Source organism: Haemaphysalis longicornis, unplaced genomic scaffold, assembly GCF_048455015.1.
Source record: "Haemaphysalis longicornis isolate Haplotype H1 unplaced genomic scaffold, Haemaphysalis longicornis Haplotype H1 scaffold_12, whole genome shotgun sequence".
NCBI lineage: Eukaryota > Metazoa > Arthropoda > Arachnida > Ixodida > Ixodidae > Haemaphysalis > Haemaphysalis longicornis.
This window is the reverse complement of record NW_027526225.1, coordinates 82,281,357-82,301,524: the sequence shown is the minus strand read 5'-3', so window position 1 is coordinate 82,301,524 and position 20,168 is coordinate 82,281,357. Positions and strand designations below refer to the sequence as shown.

The 20,168-nt window shown below is 50.5% G+C and overlaps 1 protein-coding gene across 2 annotated transcripts in view; it reads right to left on the bottom strand.

The window, feature by feature from the left end:
* Positions 1–312: 312 nt before the first annotated feature.
* Positions 313–20,168, bottom strand: part of LOC144162877 (uncharacterized) — a 124,227-nt gene continuing 104,371 nt past the window's right edge. Inside the window, exons 2-3 of one of the 2 annotated variants that reach the window (XM_077693591.1) lie at positions 7,595–7,826; positions 313–3,094 (exon numbers count right to left, since the gene is read on the bottom strand). In XM_077693591.1, the coding sequence (XP_077549717.1) occupies positions 1,890–2,948 (1,059 nt within the window). In that variant the 5' untranslated portion in view covers positions 2,949–3,094; positions 7,595–7,826 and the 3' untranslated portion in view covers positions 313–1,889. The remainder of the gene's footprint in view (positions 3,095–7,594; positions 7,827–20,168) is intronic. The other variant, XM_077693592.1, reaches the window with a different exon arrangement.

The following is a 20,168-nucleotide window of genomic DNA, read 5'->3' as shown; positions in this document are numbered from 1 at the left end:
CTCAGCGCCAGCGACTTGAACACATTCCGCGTGGCCTTCCGCAACGTGAAATGCGTGATCATAGACAAGGTGACCAAGATGTCTGCGGACAACCTAATCGCAGTCGACTTGAGTCGACCCGATGGCTGCTTCGCATACTACTCAGGGTTCCCCTACGGCAAGATGGTGAAATTTGTTTTTAAGCTTTTTGTTTTGTTTTGTTTTAAGCTTTTTTGTTTTTGTTTTGTTTTTAAGCTTTCAGCCTCTTCCTGAAGCCTCTAGACCACTCCAAAACGCACTGCAGGAAAGCAAGCTTTCTCTCACGATGATGATCATTATTTATTGAACAGGAGAAAAAATTCTTGCAGACGGAATGAAACCTCGGTGCTTCGCGTTATGGAAGCTGACGTCTATCCGATTGCGCCCAGATGCCGACACGGTAGAAGCAGTTTTTCCGAAGGCCCCTTCCTCGTTCAGGAATGAATTTTTACAGCGAAGATGTATATGGTTAGGGATTTGCACGCGCTCTCATTGTCCGAGTTCCAATCACACACTGGCTGGAATAGTCCGGCTCCCCAGCGTGGCGGTAGCCCTCCACCCTCGAGCACAGTTCCGAGGCTCCACGTGTTTTTGAAGCGCTAGGTGTTCCATAGGGCGATGCTTTGATGGCCTCCGCATACGAAGTTTCGCGGAAAGCTAGAAATAAAACATGAAAGCCCTATCCTGGTGCCCGGCGATGACACCAAAAATGGTGTGGTGCACCATTGGTGGTGTCGTCACCTCTAACTTTCACATCAGTACTACCTCCGTGCTGCAGGGAGGGCCGGAAGCCTTCCAGTAGCAGGAAAAAAATGTCACACCGAGATCGTATACCTTTATCCAAAGTTCTGTCGCCTCAGATTTATGGGAAAAGGTGTGGTAACAATTTTCTGCCATACACTGTGATCGGAGACGTTTGCTTCAACGTACCACCAGAAAACTGACCACCACACATATTTTCCTCACAAATGAGTTGTGCTTTTTAACTTTAATCAAGGTCCGCCCCGAAATTTGGAAGTTTTCCGTTATTTCCTCGCCACGAATGTTACAGCTGACTCGCCAGCGACCTTCAAAGAATTGGTGAACTGCCGACAAGAGTACTCAGTTCATTGGCCAGGTAGGGAGCAATGGTCGTCGAGAGCCGCTAGGACCCATGTTCGTCGACGTGAAAGTTGCGCCCTACTGCGGATTGACTTTCGGAGAACTTTCCATGACCCTGATGGGGCTCGCCGGGCGGACCACAGGCCGGCCGGGCATGTCACTGCCTTGCGATTCTCTTGGAGGGCTGCCGCTGTGGAGGGCCGTTGAGCTACATCTCCGGACCGGTGGATGAAGAGCTAAACCGTTCGGTCACCTTCCTAGAGAACTCGATGGAGCGGCCCTTTGGCTTGGGCTTGCTCCGTGACCCAGATGACGAGGACGAGGACGATGACGAGCTCTTTTTAGAACGGCTCTGCCACTTTTTTTTGCCTTTGGACTCTTTGGAACGCTTCGAGCGCCCGCTGCGCGGTCTGTCTACGGACGAAGATGACGACGAAGAGGACTTTTCGAGATGACGCGACCTTCGCCGCCGTGGTTTCGAGTGTGTTCGCCTGTCGCTACGGCCATCGTCGTCGCACGACGCTCTTCGGACATTTCGGCTCGGCGGCCTACTGTCGTGCGGCATGCTGTTTCTGGGACGAATACGCACGTCGGGTTCACCGTCATCCAGGCTCGCAGCGTCTGCGCGAATTTTCTCCAGCATATTTTCTGCGCGGTGCTTGGAGATGTCTTGCCGTATTCGGTCCGAAAGGTCCGATTCCCTGCTCATAGACCTCCTTGTATGCCTATTCTCCCCGACGTAGGCCGTCCATTCTCTCGAGCAAGGTCGCCTAGCGCAAATTTGGCCCCTCGTAAATGGGCCGCCCGCCCACCTGCGGTTCTTGCGGCCTGCACAAACGAGGGTCTCGCGGACAGGCCTCCGTGCTGTACCTACCCATCGGTGCACCATAGCCGGTAGGCGGCGGTCTCCCGTAAGACTCCGCCATGATCGGCCCAATGACCTCTACGTAACCGCTTGGACGCCTGCCTGCATGAGGTATGTTGGTGACGTCCAAAATTTGGTCTATACGGCTTCCCATGTCCAAGTCTCTCCTGACTTCGGGACCCATTTCGGCCATTTTAGCGAGGTCGATGTCCTTGCTGAGAGCCAGGTTGCGGAACTCCTCGCGACTTCGCTGCACGTTTGGCGGTGCCCCCCCGCCCATCGGATGACCTTGGCCGCTGCTCATGGGCGCGTACATGTTGTCCCTGCCATGTCCCATGTCCATGCCCTGGCCGTACCCCGTTCCCGGCAGAGGGGAAAACCTCCGCTCGGCCGGCATGTCCCTGGGAGCGGTGGGCAGGCTTTCGATTAACATCTTGCCGCGAACTATGTTGGCCCCTACCTGCTGCTCGTAGCTCTTGACTGCCACCAGGTACTCCCGCTTGACTGGCTCTGAGACAGGGACCCTCTGCGCGTTGCCAGTGAATGACTGGCCTGGCTGGCCCTCCGAAGGTCGACGAGATGCGACTACTTTCGGAGTGGGCGCCTGTTGTCCGAGACCTGCGACAACCTTCGGAGGGGGCGGCGGAGGCTCGAAGTGGGAGAGTCCGGCGACTGCCTTTGGAGGCGTAGCGGCTTCCGGAGGAGGAAAAGCAGGGGCCTCTTGAGGCGGCGTAGCAGTGGCCGGCGGGGGAACGTCGGGGGCCACTTGAGGCGGCGTAGCGGAGGCTGGCGGGGGAACGTCAGGGGCGACTTGTGGTGGCGTAGCGGAGGCCTGTGGCGGAGCTTGCGGTGCCAAATGGGGAGGCGTAGGCATAGATTGCGCGTCATGGGCGTCCGGTGCTGCTTGGGGAGGCGCAGGAGGATCGGGGGCGACGACTACGCCTAGCATGGGCTTCTTCGACATTTTGATTAAAGCCGAGAGTGCGCAGGCACGACCTGTACTGTCTGTGAGTGAAGCCCTGGTTCACGTCAAGCCGCCGCAAGTTCAGTTCGCACAGCTGTCGGCTGGGTACTCTGTACGAAGGGGCGGATGGCTCGGTTGCGATGAACCTGCAAAAGCAACGATGGGCGTTAACGGCACGAGGCCGACGTGCAACGTCGGGGGAGGCTTTGTGGCCGACGAAACGTATACATTACTGGAAGAAAGATGTTCTTAAAGGAGTCCCGGCCTTCATTTATGATAACGAGAATGTCGGTGCCTGGCGTTGAGCTCGAGCATCAGTATCGAAAAGCAGCGGGGCGAAACACGCAGTTGCAGTTTAGACTGACCTACTATACACCACCGCACGCTAGCAAGGGTAAAATGACGAAAATGCTAGTGGCACGCCTGAGTGTTACAGGGATACGACGTGACGTGACGCGGGGCTACACTCGAGGTTGCACATTACCCAGAAGGGGGCCCGCCATGTCGCTTTTATTGAGGTATGAGCACTGCATGTGTACAGTATGTATGTGTACAGTGGTTGTTGGGAGATCGCCTTGTGTAAGGATAACCTATAGGCACAGTATACCTCTTAGCCTAGTTGTGGTCTACCATATAAAAGAGCTTTCTACGTGACGTCACGTACTTTGGCTCGCCCATTTGAGATTGTGCTAAATGCCAGTCTGGAAGTCCCGCATCTTAGGGCGTCCGAGACATTTCTTCCACACTTCCACGCGCTGTTCATCTCCCGCTTTCAACTTCGTACGGCGAGAAGCCCGCTATTTTTTTTTTTTTGTCTAAAAATATGCGCTCCTTTCCGGCGCTCATTTTTATTCTTGCAGGAAAGAATTCACCAACGAATGACGGCTTTGTCTTTGCATGAGAGTTCAAGGCAAATTTTTCGATGGCAGCAAGCGCAGCCAGTTCTATCCACAGGCGGTTGTTGGTTCGCGCTGATTCGCTTTGACGCGTATATGCAGGTAATCGGCTTTATTCGTGACTGTTACTGATTTAGGGATGAAAATGTGCAGCTAGTAGTGGCACATGCCGCAGATATTTTACGGCAAGGACAAGCAAAAAATACGAATTACCGAATCTATGAAATGCAGCAGTTTGGATAAGCGGCTTTAAATGATAGCATAGAGAGCGAGCCAAAATTTTGAAATATATTTCATCATCGTCATCCTATCAGCCTACCTACCCCATAGATCTTTAATTTTCCGGGTCCTGTGCCAACTTCCACCAATTTATCCCCGCAAACGTCTTGATCTCTGCTGCCCGTCAAACTTTCTTTCGCACTCTGCCACGCTTGCCTTCTCTAGGGATCTGCTCTTATTCCTCGGTTAGAGCTGAATATCGATTCTGCAGGATCGCGCTGCAGAACCCTTATTCAGCTCTAACCTAGAGACCAGAGTTTACGACACAGGAAGCCAGGGACAATCGTACACGCATTATCGAGGAGTGGGCAGTAGAAGTCAAAGGCACGATCGCTAGATAGGATACAGCTAATCTTTCACAGCAGACGAAAGATTTAATTAGGAAACGGCAAAGCATGGCAATCTCCATCCCATCTAACAGAACAGAACTGGGGGAGCTTTTGAAGTTAATAAGCGTAAGACAGCTAACATACGGAAGTATAATATGTAGAAGATTGTGCATGGTGTAACGAACGGAGGCAGCCTGAAAGCGGTGAAGAGGCGCCTAGGCATGGCGAAAAATCAGATGTATGCACTTGAAAGAAATTTATTTGGATTAACCTGAAGTTTGAATTATCACGAGTTTGAAATGTCGTGACTCTACTGTATTGACATAACAATAGGTGGCTGACGGGGCAGCCCTGCCGCCGATGGGTGCTCTCTACTACTTATTCACGATCACACGAGTAGTGCAATTCCTGTATGCAAGCGCCACGTCCTCTTTAATAATCGTACCTACATTAATATGTTCGAGTACCGAATACGGAATGTTGTGGGGCACGCAGACAAACGCCTTTTTCATAACAGTCTGAATAACCGCGACTTTGATGTTCACGGCGTCAGCGAAATACAGCACATCGTGTGTATGTTTGTGAACATGCTGCGGCCTGTGATGTCGCATGTTTGATGCGGGCCGACCATTCGATCAAGAACTGTTTGAAGCCTGCCTTCAATAACCTTCATTAATATTTTGTAGTATACATTGGTTAAAGAAATTGGCCGGTAGGACTTCACATTCCTTAGCCCTTCTATTTTGTCTTGAGAATTAGAATCGCATACGAAGCAGCCTATGACGAACGCAGAGCTTTAGGCTTCGTTGTACATTCTTGAAAGAGCACAAAATAGCTCGCATTTAAACATTTTGCAAAAGGCTGTGCTTAGTCTACCTGTTCAGGCGTCTTACCTGGGTTTCAGTTATCTATTGCATCTTTAACTCCTGCCGATATGGTTCTTTGTAGCCATTCTTTTGATTCATCACCTGGGTGAGGCGAAATTTCGATGAAGTTGCGTTTAACTTCCTCTACGGTAACTGGTTCTAAATCGAAAATTGCCGAATAATATTATTTGAACACGCTTACTACTTCGTCTTTGTCGTTACCTTACCGTTAGTATGATCAGGTTGCACTGGGCGTGCTTATTTTTTATTCCAAGAGCCCGCTTTGTATACAACCTAACGGGGTACCTAATTGAATACCTAACCTTTGCAATACCTAATAGTAATACCTAACGGAAGTTCCTCTAACAAGCATGTTTCAAGCATGCTTTAAGGGAGAACTTCACCAGTTATAGCACCAGGTCAAATGACTAATTTGGCTTTTGGCTATGAGGCATTCCGATACTACGGATTAACTTAGACCACGGGGTGAGCTTTAATGTGCGCCGAAATCTTGATACATGAATAGAAGAAATTTGGGCTTTTTGGTTCATAACATGAAAAGGAACATTCGTCGTCCCTCTTCGGTGCTACTGCATGCCATGTTGCATGCATTAAATTAAATCAAATCAAATCAAATCTTTTTTATTTCCAGAATGAATTCTCGACGGTTCCCTGACTAAAAGCTGTGAATCAGCTTGACGAAGGCCAGGGAACTGTTCCATTACATAGCAGCCAGCGTAAACACACCAGTGTACTGTGCTCGATAGCAGGGCCGTAGAGAAACACACAGGAAAGAAAAAAAGGTAACAATTTGTAATAAAAACAATTAAGCTGAAATAAATAATTAAGCTTAATCGCCTGTATATATAAAAATGAAGATTAGGCCGCAAGGTATGCATTGGCCAATGCAAATGGCAAACAGCCGCAAATGTGCATTCGAGTAGCCCACGGTACCCAGGTTTAAGCAGTGTGAAAGCAATATGCATTACCAAGCGCAGTGTTGGCCTTGCAACGGTTGGCCAAAGTAGGCCTGTCGTCCTTCCAAAACCTTAGTCAATAATGGCGCCTGAGATCTTCAGAGGCTCATAGAAAACGGCCACACATTCCACGCTTGAGCGTTGGCCGTATCTGCTGCTCCGGAAGCTTCTCGCACGATAGAAAGTAACTACAGGATGGCTTGGTGGGCTGGTTTGTGGAGCATCATGAAAGGGTTAACAGCGCACGAAGACAACGACACACAAGGTGTCTCTCCTGGCGTGTCGTCGGAAGAGGAGAATACAGGGCAAGACAGGACAATGAAGAGAAGACAGGACAGGCGCTGATGTATTCATCGCTTGTCCGTTCTTCTCTTGCTTGTGTGCGGACGTCTTCGTGCGCTGTTAACCCCCTCATGCAATTAGAGACTAACTATGGACGGCCTCAGAAGGAGCACGAGGACGGCCACAGCCCTTGAGTCGATCATCCCCATCGAATGGTCTATACTTCCGCTATTCTCGAAAGCACCGCGCTTTTGGCGATCATTCCGAAGTCAAGAGCCACAACTTTAGGAAGCTGTTTGTCCTTCATGTAGCCAACAACTGTGTCCAAGATTCTTGGTACGAGTTAAGGGCTAGGTATTCCACTGGCGTCGGCCGAATAAAGTTTCCTATCTACCGGCAGCCGCCTGTGATGGGTTAACGTGGAGCATTTATGGGAGAAATACAGCGCAAAAACCCGTCCTTTCGGCTGCTACCGTGGTGGGTGTGGTCTCGTACCCGTTTTTAAACTTAACACGGTGGTTTCAAAGGACTTCTATGCTTTAACTTGGGTTAACGATAGTTCGCGTTCGGCGTTTTTGAGTCAAGGTAGCTCGGTAACGTTGGGTCGGGTTAGTTTAGGTCATGATAGGTTAGGTTTTATCAGGTTATATTAGATGAGGCCGGTTTGGCTACGCTACTTTAGGTTCTACTCTCCCAAATCCAACCACCGGCAAAATTTCGAAAAAATTCAGCCGGCGCCGGCAGAATTATTTTTCCGAAATTCTACTGGCACGTGTCATGTGACTTGGGGCAGCCAATGGGCGGCGACAGCCGCTGGAATTTCGGGTAAATTATTCTGCCGGCGCCAACAGAACAGACACTGCGAAAGCTACGGGCAGACTAGCGTCGAACTTGCCCTGCCGCCCATACCGACGGCCGCTAGCGGCGTCGCGCCGCAACCTTCACCCGCTGCGCGCCTCTGCGCGGCTGGCGGCCGTCGGCAAGGTGACACGGCAAGTCCGTTTCGAGAGGACTCACTTTAGCGTCGGCCGGGCAATTTCGAGCGCGCAGGCGTCTCCTAGCGGCGGCTCATGCGACGGGACACAGCTGCGGGCGCGTCTCCTGGGTCGGCCAGGGCTGGGAGCTGGAACGGAGCTGGCCCGCCCAGTTGCCGCCGTCGAACAGCCGCCACGGAACGAGCCCCGCCGCGCACGCACGCCCACACGCACCTCTTCTTTCTCTTCCATGACACTCCGACGCCACTTCTCACCTATCAGGAAATTACTCAATTTTACCGGACCACCAGACAAAAATTCCCTTGCCCTCACCCGTCCCCCAGCGAAACTCAGGAAATAACACTCCGACAATTACAAGCAGGCACGTACGTTCACCCGGTTCGAATGAATTTATTGTTTCCCACACAGTACACCGCGCTATGCAAGTTTTGTCCACAGCTAGGTACCCTCCAGCATATAATTGTGGAATGCGCTCACAACCCAGCCCTACCACCCCTCTCCACCTGTTCCTTTCCTGAGCTGTGGGAGACACTGTTGACCAGCTGTCAACCGGAGGACCAGACTCTCCTGGTGACATGGGCCAAGGCGGTGAGGGCAACGCATGGATTCCCGGACTAGGGTTCCACTCGCATATTTGAGCTCATTAAAATGTTCTCTCTCTCTCTCTGGCCGGGCCTACGCTCTCCAAATAAATGTAGGAAGACGATCAGCCAAACCAACCGAGTCTGCTTCCCTACGAAGTGTTTGGGCCCGTATCCACACGGCGGGTTGGCAAGGCTAAAGCGTTGACTTTGCCTCCAGTGCAGGGTTTGTGAGTTGCATTCTGTGGACCAGACCACAGAATAATGTTTAGCTTTATTTTGTGGTCCAGACCACATGGTAATGTTCTGATTGATTGATTGGTTGATTGATTGATTGATTAAATGCAGGGTTTAACGCGCCGACGCAACGCAGGCGATGAGGCGCGCCGGAGTGGACTGCTCCGGATTGATTTTGGCCACCCGGGGATCTTTAACGTGCGCCGAAAACCCGTAAAGACGAGCGTTTTTGCTTTTCACCTCCTTCAGAAAAGCGGCCACCACGTCCGGGAATCGAACCCGCGACCCCGTCCTAACAGTGCAACGCCTTAACCTCTGGGCCACCGCGACGGGTCCAGGGTTACGTTCTGTTTTTCGTTACGGCTGGAAGGGCTTCGTTCATCGGCTTCTGTGGCGCAGAGGTTGAGTCTTAGTTTTTAGCGTTGACGCCGTGGGTTCGAGTCCGAGCAGTTATGTAGTTTCTTTTACAGGTAAACTTTTTCCTTTAAGCCGTTCTCTAAAGTCAATTATACGCATTATTTATGTAAATAAGCGTGGACTGGTATTTTTTCAGTTGCTTTAGACAAATAAGGATAAGCTGTGCCGTGGTAGGGCCCACATAATAAAACTGAACATTACCGTGTGGTCTTGTCCACAGAATAATGCTGACCATTATGTTGTGTTCATGATCATCATCATCCAATGGTACTTGTGCACAGAGTAGGTACTGCCTTTGTCAGTAAGCTATTTAGACAAAAAGTAAAGCAAGCTCACGCTAACTATTGAAGGTAGCGAAGCTGTACGCAACCTTACTCGACCATAACGATGGTTTAAGTCCACGATTGCAGCCCATTTGCTTCTTCCTCGCTGCCGCAACGACATTTACTCCATCATTGTTGCTATTCCTGCATTTTTTGGACGTGATAATCATTGAACATCACCTTTGGAGGGACGTACGCTATGACGTGTCTTTCTCGCATCGACCAAGTGTTGCCACGATTACGGCGAACGTTTGATTCTTTTTTTTTTTTTGCCAATCTTGGCCAATCTTCCTAAGTGGGTGTGCATGGCTTGAACGTGTGCACGGGATCCTGGGTGGTCGTTGCGGGACACGCACACAGGTGCGCTCGGCATTTTATTGGCTTTGTTAACTGCCGAGTGCTCGCCACGAGGCCTGCGCTCACGGGCGCGCTCGCTCGGCGATTTCTTGGTATTTTTCGTTGCGGGCAGGAAAAAATTACGATTTGCTAAACAGCTTCGCTGTTAAAATGTGAAGGTTAGAGGTGGAAAAAGAATGACAGATAAATAGAATCGGATTTTACTCCGTAGGGGTAGGGGAGACATAATAGAAAAGTCCTATCAGCACAAGAGTCTTCAAGTGGCCAAAATGACTTCATGATGGAGGGAGTCAATTTCTCTTCGCGTGCCCGAGGCTGCTTTACTCCGCTAAAGCTTCAGAACGGCAGCGGAAGTTGCCGCGCTTCGCCTCATCACTGCAGCCGGATGTTACTCGGCGCGGCGCAAGTAGTGCGTTACTGGGAATATTTCGAACATGTCACGAGACGTTTCCGTGATTTTTTGGACTGAATACGCTTATAAACTACTGCAGAGATGACAAAAAAACTACGTGAGAAAAGGCAGACAGTGTCAGGCATCCATAGCAGTCTCCTTTCAAAACGCGCACGCCCGTTAACATCCGGGTGCGTCGCTCAGGCGGAATGATACCGTACATGAGCTATTGCCGTTCTTAACTTCTTCCCGAGTATAGCAGCGAATGAATGGAGTACGTTAGGTTTTACCTCAAGACCAGGGCATTCAATGGGACAGTGAGATAAATTTTTCTCTGTACGTTCCGGAAGACCCCGTAGTGGGTGGGAGAGTAAGTAAGCCAAGGCTATCTTTGTAACCAGCTGCAGCGGAAGTTGCCGCGCTTCGCCTCATCACTGCAGCCGGATGTTACTCGGCGCGGCGCAAGTAGTGCGTTACTGGGAATATTTCGAACATGTCACGAGACGTTTCCGTGATTTTTTGGACTGAATACGCTTATAAACTACTGCAGAGATGACAAAAAAACTACGTGAGAAAAGGCAGACAGTGTCAGGCATCCATAGCAGTCTCCTTTCAAAACGCGCACGCCCGTTAACATCCGGGTCCGTCGCTCAGGCGGAGTGATACCGTACATGAGCTATTGCCGTTCTTAACTTCTTCCCGAGTATAGCAGCGAATGAATGGAGTACGGTAGGTTTTACCTCAAGACCAGGGCATTCAATGGGACAGTGAGATAAATTTTTCTCTGTACGTTCCGGAAGACCCCGTAGTGGGTGGGAGAGTAGGTAAGCCAGGGCTATCTTTGTAACCAGCTGAGCTGGAACTTCCTTTTCCACCCCAGTTATCTTCGAGATGCTCTTTGCCCCGGGGCTTCTCCTCCAAGCCGCAGCAGCGCTGACGATCTGACCCCGGGTATCCTCAACCAACAAACTCAGCCTCCGATACAAAACTGTACAATTATTTACAGCCCAGCGGGTGCAGAAACAGTGCTCGAGTGGAGCCCGAAGGCGACGGCCCGAGGGCTCCGGCGCCCAGACCTCGTCCGTCTGTCTTCATCTTCCCTTCATCTTGGCGCTGAGGGCCGGGGAAGGGAGAAAAGCGAGTCCTCTTCATCGGGGTCCATCCCCATGTGGTGGCCAATCCATCCGGTGCGAGCAGGCGCGGCCTTTCTTGGAATGCGCGGTGTTTGGAAGCGCCGCACGACACGTTCTTTCCATTTCCGCGCTGCTCTTCTGCCGGGACAACACCAGTTAGTGTGTCGAAATTCCCGACAAGCCCTTACCAGATATGACCATTGGAAAGTTGTAACTGTTTTCTGGAGTCTATGGTTTAGTGAGCCGGTCCCGTTTCACAGAATCGCATCAGCCCTGGCCTCTTGTCGCGCAGTACGAGCCTATGTCCAGTCTGCCCGCTAAAGCGAGGCTAGCTGTGCCGAACGTTCCTGCACAACATTTTAGCAAAGTAGGCAATAAAAGTTTTGGGTGCTGCTATTACAATTCATAAGTCGTTTACACAACAAGCGTGATTGGCCTGCGGTATTTTAAAGCGGTAACCTGCCCAACTCCATGTTTTAGAAGTATGCTGATGTTAACTTTAAAGAGCAGTATGTGACAGAAAGGAAAGTGGTTATAACTATGGTTACTCCCCCATAAAGTGATTTTGTAGTGAAGCATACTATGGTTTCAGTAGGCATTTCGGCGACGTTATGTTTAATAGCGACCATTGGTATTATATAACGAGCGCCCAATTTAGCTTCACCAAAACTAAGAAAATACGGGGAACGAGAGCAATGAGTGTAGAAGTTACGATATCCGAAAAGCATCGAGCGGAGACAGGGTGTTTCCAGTATGGAGCTACGAACGGCTTGAAAGGCAAGCGTATGCTGGCTCGTTAACATAAAGCGGAACAGAGTCTATACGTCGCAAAGAACAGCTTTGAAGGCGAGTCCGTACTGGGCCATAATACCGAAGCGGAGCAATGCCTTAACGATTGGCCACTGAACAACCGCGGTACTGAACTGTGCCGAAACATCACTGTGTTGCATTGCACATGAACGACGTCGATACATGGAGTCAGAAGCAGCAAAAATCAGCGTAAGCATAGATAGCAGCTTCGCTGAAACTGCGGTTCCCTAACATGCCGACATCTGCATGATTATTTTCTCAACAGCGGATCTGTTGTAATAATGTGCGGTGCGTAACGAGTTAAAAATACCAAGACAATGCCGAACGCTTTTGAGCGCGTGCTTTGCGGGGACGGCCGACCACCCCCGGCTCGCGCAGTGGCTCTAGCAAAAAAAGGAAAACAAAACTAGCGAAAACCCCGAGGAGCGCCTCGCGTTGCCTAGCAACCAACAGCGTCACAGCTGGCGCAACACCTGCACCACCGAACCTCTACGCGACTCCAGGAACGCCGCGCATGCGTCGTGCACGTACGCGTCACCGCTGCGCCCTCAGATGTCGTCAAGGGCTACCGCTCATGTAATGCTTAGCGTGAGGCTACCATTCATGTAATGCTTAGCGTGAGGAACATGACAATATCGATGCATATCAGGATGACGACTACTACCACAGTGCAAAGCGACGACAGAACACGAAAATAAACAATTTCAAAGCCTTCGCGACTTAGTGCAAGCTTCGCCAGTTTTTTTTCATTGCGGTATCTTTTTTTTTTTACCACGAACCAGCGAACTCGTTGTAAAATAAAGCAATGATTACACGCAATTCCGCCAGACTTGGAGTAAAGTTGCTCTAGAGTAAAAATATTCCCAGCTTACTCAGGTGTTTGCAGGTCGGTGGCCGAGGCAGAACTGTATTCGAGCGAAGCATGCAAAATAGGTTCTAAGGTCTCGAGAGCAGAGAGTGAAGGAGAAACATAAGGCCAGTAAAGACCCAAACGTGCCAGCGACGTAGACAGGGCCGTAACACGAGACGTGGCGTCGCCGCGTTGGTGCGACCGTGATGCTAACGCGAGCGGAGTGTCAGTATGCAGGTACGGGGCTGCAGCATGTGGGTGCACAAGGCTCATATAATTTATTAGATGCGACGCTCAGAGCATCTCTTGTCGGCGGCCCTGTCCTTCCTGCGAGCGTCCGTTGTTGTCCGCGTGCGTCCGTTGTTGTCCGCAGCCACACTCCCCCTCTCCTCTCCGATAGCGAACACTCTCTCGCGAGGGGCATTGGATAGGATTCGTTTGGCTTGGCTTGGCTTGGCTTGGCTTGGATTGGATTGGATATGGATTGGATTGGATTGGATTAAAGTGGATTATGTTGGATTGTGTTGCGTCATAGCCGCAGCACTCTCTCTCTCTCCGCGGTCTCCTCTCCTTCGGGCGCGCTGCGCATATAACCGGTGTGCCGCTCTCCGGCGGCCTTTCGGTCGACGGTTGCTCTCCGCTTGCGCTTGAACCCCCCTCAGCGTCGCATCACATCAGGGTTCCCGCGAGGGGAGGTGGGCGTAATTTTTTTCTTTAAAACCAATTTCCTCCCTGGAAAGGCGAGCATGATGTATTGACCGATATAAATGAAATGCTATAAAATAAAGTATTGAATAGCTCTGCGGAAACCTATTCTAAACGAAGTTCAAAACCCTACGAAGTTAAAAATTTGGATAGAGAAAAACATGTTCATAGAGAAATAGTACCAGTTAGTTTTTGTGGTCGAACGAGACGAAAAAGCTCTTCAAGAAGCAAATCGACTGCCGTTTACGTTGGGTAATACGCTGTCTTCTGTGAAGTTTATCATTAGTATGTTCGGCGCATGCGCCAACTTCGTCTTATATTTGGGGGAGTTAGCCCTTGAATAGATCAGTCGTTAATTGCGCTCGTGCTGTTGATTTGTTTATGTGTGTCGTTCTTCCTGCGCAATTCTCACGGCTTTTCAAGTATCAGACCGACTCGGTCTGACGCAAGGAACGGGGGCGACGCCGGCAATGTTTCTTCCGGAGCAGTATCAAAAACTGTACCTTAAATCACGCCCTGAGCTACTGTATGCGATTTCAAGTCGTTTATGATGATAACCAGTTACGCACACGCAAAATCTGGTGCGGACAAACATCAAAAATAAACTGAGCGCAAAGAAACAGCAGGGAGTGCGAGCTCCACTGAAGCAGACGACAAATGCGAGAAACACTAAAGGCACATTCCCACTGGCGATGCGCCTCGTCGCGCGACGAAAAGCGACGTCGCAAAGCGACGAGCCGGCCGTCGCTTTTCGGAGTTTTGCGACGGCGGAGCAGATCGCTCCCGGTCCGAATTCCCTCGTCGCGCGACGGCCCCGCAAAACCGGTAAGCCAATCATGGCCACGGAGTAGGCTGACGTAGCCGGAAACGAAACGTTTCTTTACATCCGGTATGCAAACGCTGTGGGCGGGCGGGCGAGCGCCGCCACCGCCGCTGGCTCGCTCGGCCAGGCGCTTGGCCGGCTTGGCCCGCTATCGCTGTACCCGCCCGGGTCGGGCCGGCAAGCAACTTCCCGTGTGCATCGGTTCTTTGGTCAGTGGCTTCAGCGTACGCGTGCACTAATCAACGAATAGCGTGGAACTCATCAGTGTGGAGAAGCGTGTATGGATTGTAAATAGAGCTAGGTGGACAGCGAGACGGTAGGTTGACTTGCAGCCTCTTCGTCTATCGGCGACTGGTAAACACGCGTAGAGTTCGGAGGCGTCAGAACGTTGCGCCTGTGAAAAGAAGCGACATTTGTGGGCCGTGATGCGGGTGTTGTGGCGTGAAAGCAAGCGTGTGCATTTCTTCGTGCAATAATATGTTGAAAAGAGCCTTCGTGAGTTTGTTATTTTCTGCTCCTCCCGCAACCCGCAAATGCTTTCGGCATTGCTCCAGGTTAGTAGCATGTGTTTTAGTTTGATTTCTACCTGTTTTTGTCGCGTATTCTTTGACTTCGAATGGTTGACGCACCAACGAGGTCGTATGTACAAGTCGGGAAGCAGCTGCGCTGAACGCAGTCGCATCATCGCTCATCGCAAGTGCGAACACCACCTCAAGGCCTCATCGCGCGACTCGCGCCGTCGCGCGACGAGACAAATCGCCAGTGGGAATGTGCCTTAAAGGCACATTCCCACTGGCGATGCGCCTCGTCGCGCGACGAAAAGCGACGTCGCAAAGCGACGAGCCGGCCGTCGCTTTTCGGCGTTTTGCGACGGCAGAGCCGATCGCTCTCGGTCCGAATTCCCTCGTCGCGCGACGGCCCCGCAAAACCGGTAAGCCAATCATGGCCGCGGAGTAGGCTGACGTAGCCGGAAACGAAACGTTTCTTTACATCCGGTATGCAAACGCTGCGGGCGGGCGGGCGAGGACGAGCCGCCGCCGCCACCGCCGCTGGCTCAGGCGGCCAGGCGCTTGGCCCGCTATCGCTGCACCCGCCGGGTCGGGCCGGCAAGCAACTTCCCGTGTGCATCGGTTCTTTGGTCAGTGGCTTCAGCGTACGCGTGCACTAATCAACGAATAGCGTGGAACTCATCAGTGTGGAGAAGCGTGTATGGATTGTAAAAGCAAGTAATCACCGTATAGAGCTAGGTGGACAGCGAGACGGTAGGTTGACTTGCAGCCTCATCGTTCTATCGGCGACTGGTAAACACGCGTAGAGTTAGGTGGCGTCAGAACTTAGCGCCTGTGAAAAGAAGCGACATTTGTGGGCCGTGATGCGGGTGTTGTGGCGTGAAAGCAAGCGTGTGCATTTCTTCGTGCAATAATATGTTGAAAAGAGCCTTCTTGAGTTTGTTATTTTCTGCTCCTCCCGCAACCCGCAAATGTTTTCGGCATTGCTCCAGGTTAGTAGCATGTGTTTTAGTTTGATTTCCACCTCCTTTTGTCGCGTAACATCATTTTCTTTGACTGCGAATGGTTGACGCACCAACGGGGTCGTACAAGTCGGGAAGCAGCTGCGCTGAACGCAGTCGCATCATCGCTCATCGCAAGTGCGAACACCACCTCAAGGCCTCATCGCGCGACGCGCGCCGTCGCGCGACGAGACAAATCGCCAGTGGGAATGTGCCTTAAGGCTGCGTTCAAATTCGCGGACAGCTTGGTAGAAAGCTTAAGAATCAGTGTAGTTTGACAACTAGAGGAGGAAGAATCGCAACGGCGCAGCGGTCACCAACGCAGACAACAACGTCAAAGCAGAAATGTTGAGTGACGCAAGCCGCACGTCTCGTAAATTATATTACCGCGATTATTACAAACATTAAGTAATTTAAAATTAAAACTAAGCGCCTTCAGCTCTAGAAAGTCATGCTAAATGTTTTATTAAATGAAGAAGTTAGTTTGTAGGCACGATAATACGCAAAAAGGTGGCGCTGGCGTCACTTTTAGGGGCGAAGCTCCTAAAGCCGTGGGTCTGTCCATCCCTTGTGTCTCGTGGTGCGTGACCGCCTAGTTCGATGACTCACTCGCAGGTGGCGCTACGTGACCGCCTAGTTCGATGACTCACTCGCAGGTGGCGCTGATGTGAGTGACGTCATGATGACGTCACTCGCACGTGACTGACACTACAAAAGGCAATCGCTGTTGACGCGCTTCCTCTTTCGCAACAATCGCTCCAAACTCTTTGCAACTTTCGTCTCATTACGCCTGACTCATACCACGCCCACGGATCTCCTATTTCCCAAGGCCCACCCCTCAGTTCAAGAGAAAGCACTCGGGTCCCTCATCACCTTCCTGACGGAAACGCCCCTTCATACCATCCTCTAATCCCCTCCCCCTCCCAAAACCCCCTCCTCATTCCTCTATAAATACACTATCCCTTACTTCTCTCTCACCTCCTTCCCTCCCTATCTTCTCATTATTCTCCTCCCGGTTGAGGTGTCATCCTAACATAAACAGTTACCGGGTGGCTTCCTCCCACTTCACTTATATATATATATATAACCACACACTCCCTCTTTCGCAACGAGTCACCGGATGGAGGAGGTGGTTGTTGGCAAGGCTGCGGAGCGGAGGGCGCGCAGGGCGGCGGCAGCGCGCGCTCGCCGACAGGATCCCGCCGTGCGCGAAAGAGAGGCCGAAGCATCTCGTCTAGAAACTCGCGCTTAAACCGCGCGTCGGCAGCTTCGGGCTGAGCTCGCTTGATGCGTGTCGCAGCCGCCTCGCGAGCTCTCACTGCATCGGGGTTTGCCTGCCGATACGAGCGCTTGCTTGCAGCCTCACGAACCCTACAACAACAACAACAAACGAACAAGAACAAAATAAAAGAACAAAATAAAAGTTGATTTGTACAATGTACGCACACAGTCTTACGTCTTTCTTAATGATGTAATGGGCGAACTTTCACGGGAGAGTTACGGTTACCGATGATCTTCCCCTCTCGAGCTTCGCCCCACTTATCATCATTCATTCCGTGGATATGGCGTGATTTTTTTTAGTTGAGACAGGAAGGTAGTCTGCATCGTTGCTGACTTCGATGCTGTCTCCTCAAAGCAGTCTTCGCTGACTACTTCGTTCGACTTGTAACGGGTCTTAGCATGGCGGGCTGTCGGCGAAGACGGCAACGAAGCCGTCTAAAGCGTTAATTGGAACGCACCCTAAGCCGAAGTCAAGGAGACACGCGTTGCAACGCCGTCCGTCGTGGCATTCACCGCCAATAGAACGGAGGGCGAAAAACCTAAAAAAAATATAGAAAAAACCATTGTCGTTTTTTTTTTATTTTTTGTTTTTGTGCAGAGTGATTGTAAAATGGCTGATCGCTTCGGCAAGCAAAAGCATCGCTTGCGACAGAAGAGAATTATGGGTAGATTTACAGCGAATCTCATTTCTCGGGATTTTGCCGTGTCGTGGTAGGCCAGCAGAATTACTTTTGCGGGAAAGAACGTTTTCTCGAATGCCCGATGCTCGCCAATATTCCCACAAATGTTTGTAACCAGAACACCACAAAACTCGGTGTATATTTCAGCATTGAGAAGTTCGCTGCGACTGCGCCATGCCTGTCAATATATTTTTAAATAAAGTATCACGAAATCGCAATTCAAAACTCATTTTTCCCTCCACTTGTAATACCATTTAACTGGCACATACATAAGCAGCTTCGTTGTTCAAGTATGTTAGCAAGGTTTAGCGTCAGCCGTTTCTTTAATTAGATGATAGTCAGAGCTTGTGGCTTCGTCCGAAAAGGTAGTAGTATAAATCCACGTAACACGTAATCGATCCAAATGACTGCGCTAAAAGGGCACTGCTTCGATATCCACAACACCATTGGTTTCAAGGGAGCCTGTTGAGATTTCCTCCAGGTTTTATAAGTTACCGTTGAATAGTGACCACCTTATTGGGCTGCCCTCATGAGATGCTTGAAGCAGTCAGTGTGGATCATACGCATCATCCATACTCTTACACGCGCTCTCTTTCTCCGACACACTCACGGGCGGTCGGGGAATTCCCCACTCACGACCGGGCGGAAACCACTGCGCGCAGCAAACGTGGACATTTGATCAACATTATCATCCTGCCCACGAATGCTACTGCACGTATTTTTGGAACCCAGTACGGCGGCTGCTGATCACGGGGTATAGAGTAGGCGGCCACGTCGTATAATCGAAGCGAAAAACAAGAAACAAAACAAAAAAATCCCGGGCCATCTCCACTAACGTGAAACCTGGGGAGTGGCGAAGCATGCAGTGTATAAGCGTATTCTTGGCGCCTTGGCGTTTTTTCCAACGGAGATGAAAACGTCGCGGGGTAAGGCTACACAGCTTTTCTGCAAAAGTCTCATGTTGGTACTCGCTGGCTCTTACTGAAAAGGAATTGGTTTTCTTGGCCGCCGCATCACCGAACGTTTAATCTATCTTTTTGCTTGCGCATGCGCGATCGTCCTTTGCAAAGTGTATAAAGTTGACACAGTGGCAATAAAAAGTAGTCGGAAGTTTGCGCCGTGTGTGTCTGTCCTCACTCCGTCCGTGTCCCCCTTTTTAGCGCAATCTTTTTATTTTTTATTGAACTCATGTCTTTGAAGCACGAAGCTCTCTAGCGCGAGGCGTCAACGACTGTCCCGGTGCGTTTTTAGCACGCGTTACGTTCTAGTGCGAGGTGTAAGCTAGTTCCCCAGTGTTTTAGTACCGTGACTACATGAGACGATGATTACGACGACAGGAGACGCCAACAGCCCCAGACCCTGAAGGGCTTCGCCCCTAAAACGACAGTGGAGTGGGTACAAGACATGTGTGCACGTTAAATCTCACCAGGTGGTTTTATTAATAACCCCCTCTAAGGGCTGATACATAGCACAGCTGCATGCATCTTCAGCACGTAAAGCCGCAACTGGGTTTAAAACTACGTCAATGTTGTCGCTACGTCACTACGTCACTCCGTACTAACGTCACTAACGTCATTAACACGGAACACCAGTGTTCGGAGTAAGTTGTCAGGTGTTTCTGATGCATTCGTTGTTGATCAATGGAGCGTGTTCTTGGTTCTAGCGATAGATGCATACAGTATTCTTTTTTTTTTTGTGTAGTGCTCAGTTTTTTCTCGCAGTTTAGGAATCATCCAGACAAGGTCAAAGAAATTTATTCTGCAGGCTTTCGCGTGGAGTCAACGAGGCACGCTGTCAGAAGAATTCAGGGGGATTCCCGCCGAATTGTCTGAGTAGTTGGTGTACTGATCATCTTAATCGGCACACACTAAGGGTGCGGGGCTGGCTGAAGGCTAAAAGATGTGCGGAAATCCTCAACCAACGGCACACAAAACAAAACTGCCAGGAAATTGGCCAGTGTATACATGTGCCCGTAGCGCTGGATTCAAACTGGCGTTCGTTCACCAACTTAAAGTTCAAGTTGAAGTTTATTGCAGTAATATACACATGCTTACAGTTGGGTTGTAGTACAGGGGAAGGTCCCAAGGCTGAAGCAGTACGCGGCACCTCCGCTCAAGCGCACAACATAAATAATTCGAGCGACATAGCAAAAGAAAAACATGTACATAACAATAGCATTCAACATAACTATATAGATAATCATAAACTACGCAAAAGCATAAATACAACTGACACGAGTCGAGATAGATTCGACAAGGATCGCACCCCCTTCCCCGACGGAATCATGGGAAAAAACGTTGAAGCTTCTTGAGCACATTAATTTATACACCCGCGGTCCCACCCAAAAAGAACACGCGCGTTTCTTTCTCGCTTTTCTTAGTTTACATCTGCTGCGGTTCTTTGACCCATAACTGCATTCAGCGGCTACTGACACCGTGTGAACTTATCCGCGATCAAACAGCGCGTCTTACAAGAAAGATAGAGAACGTCTTCTTCCT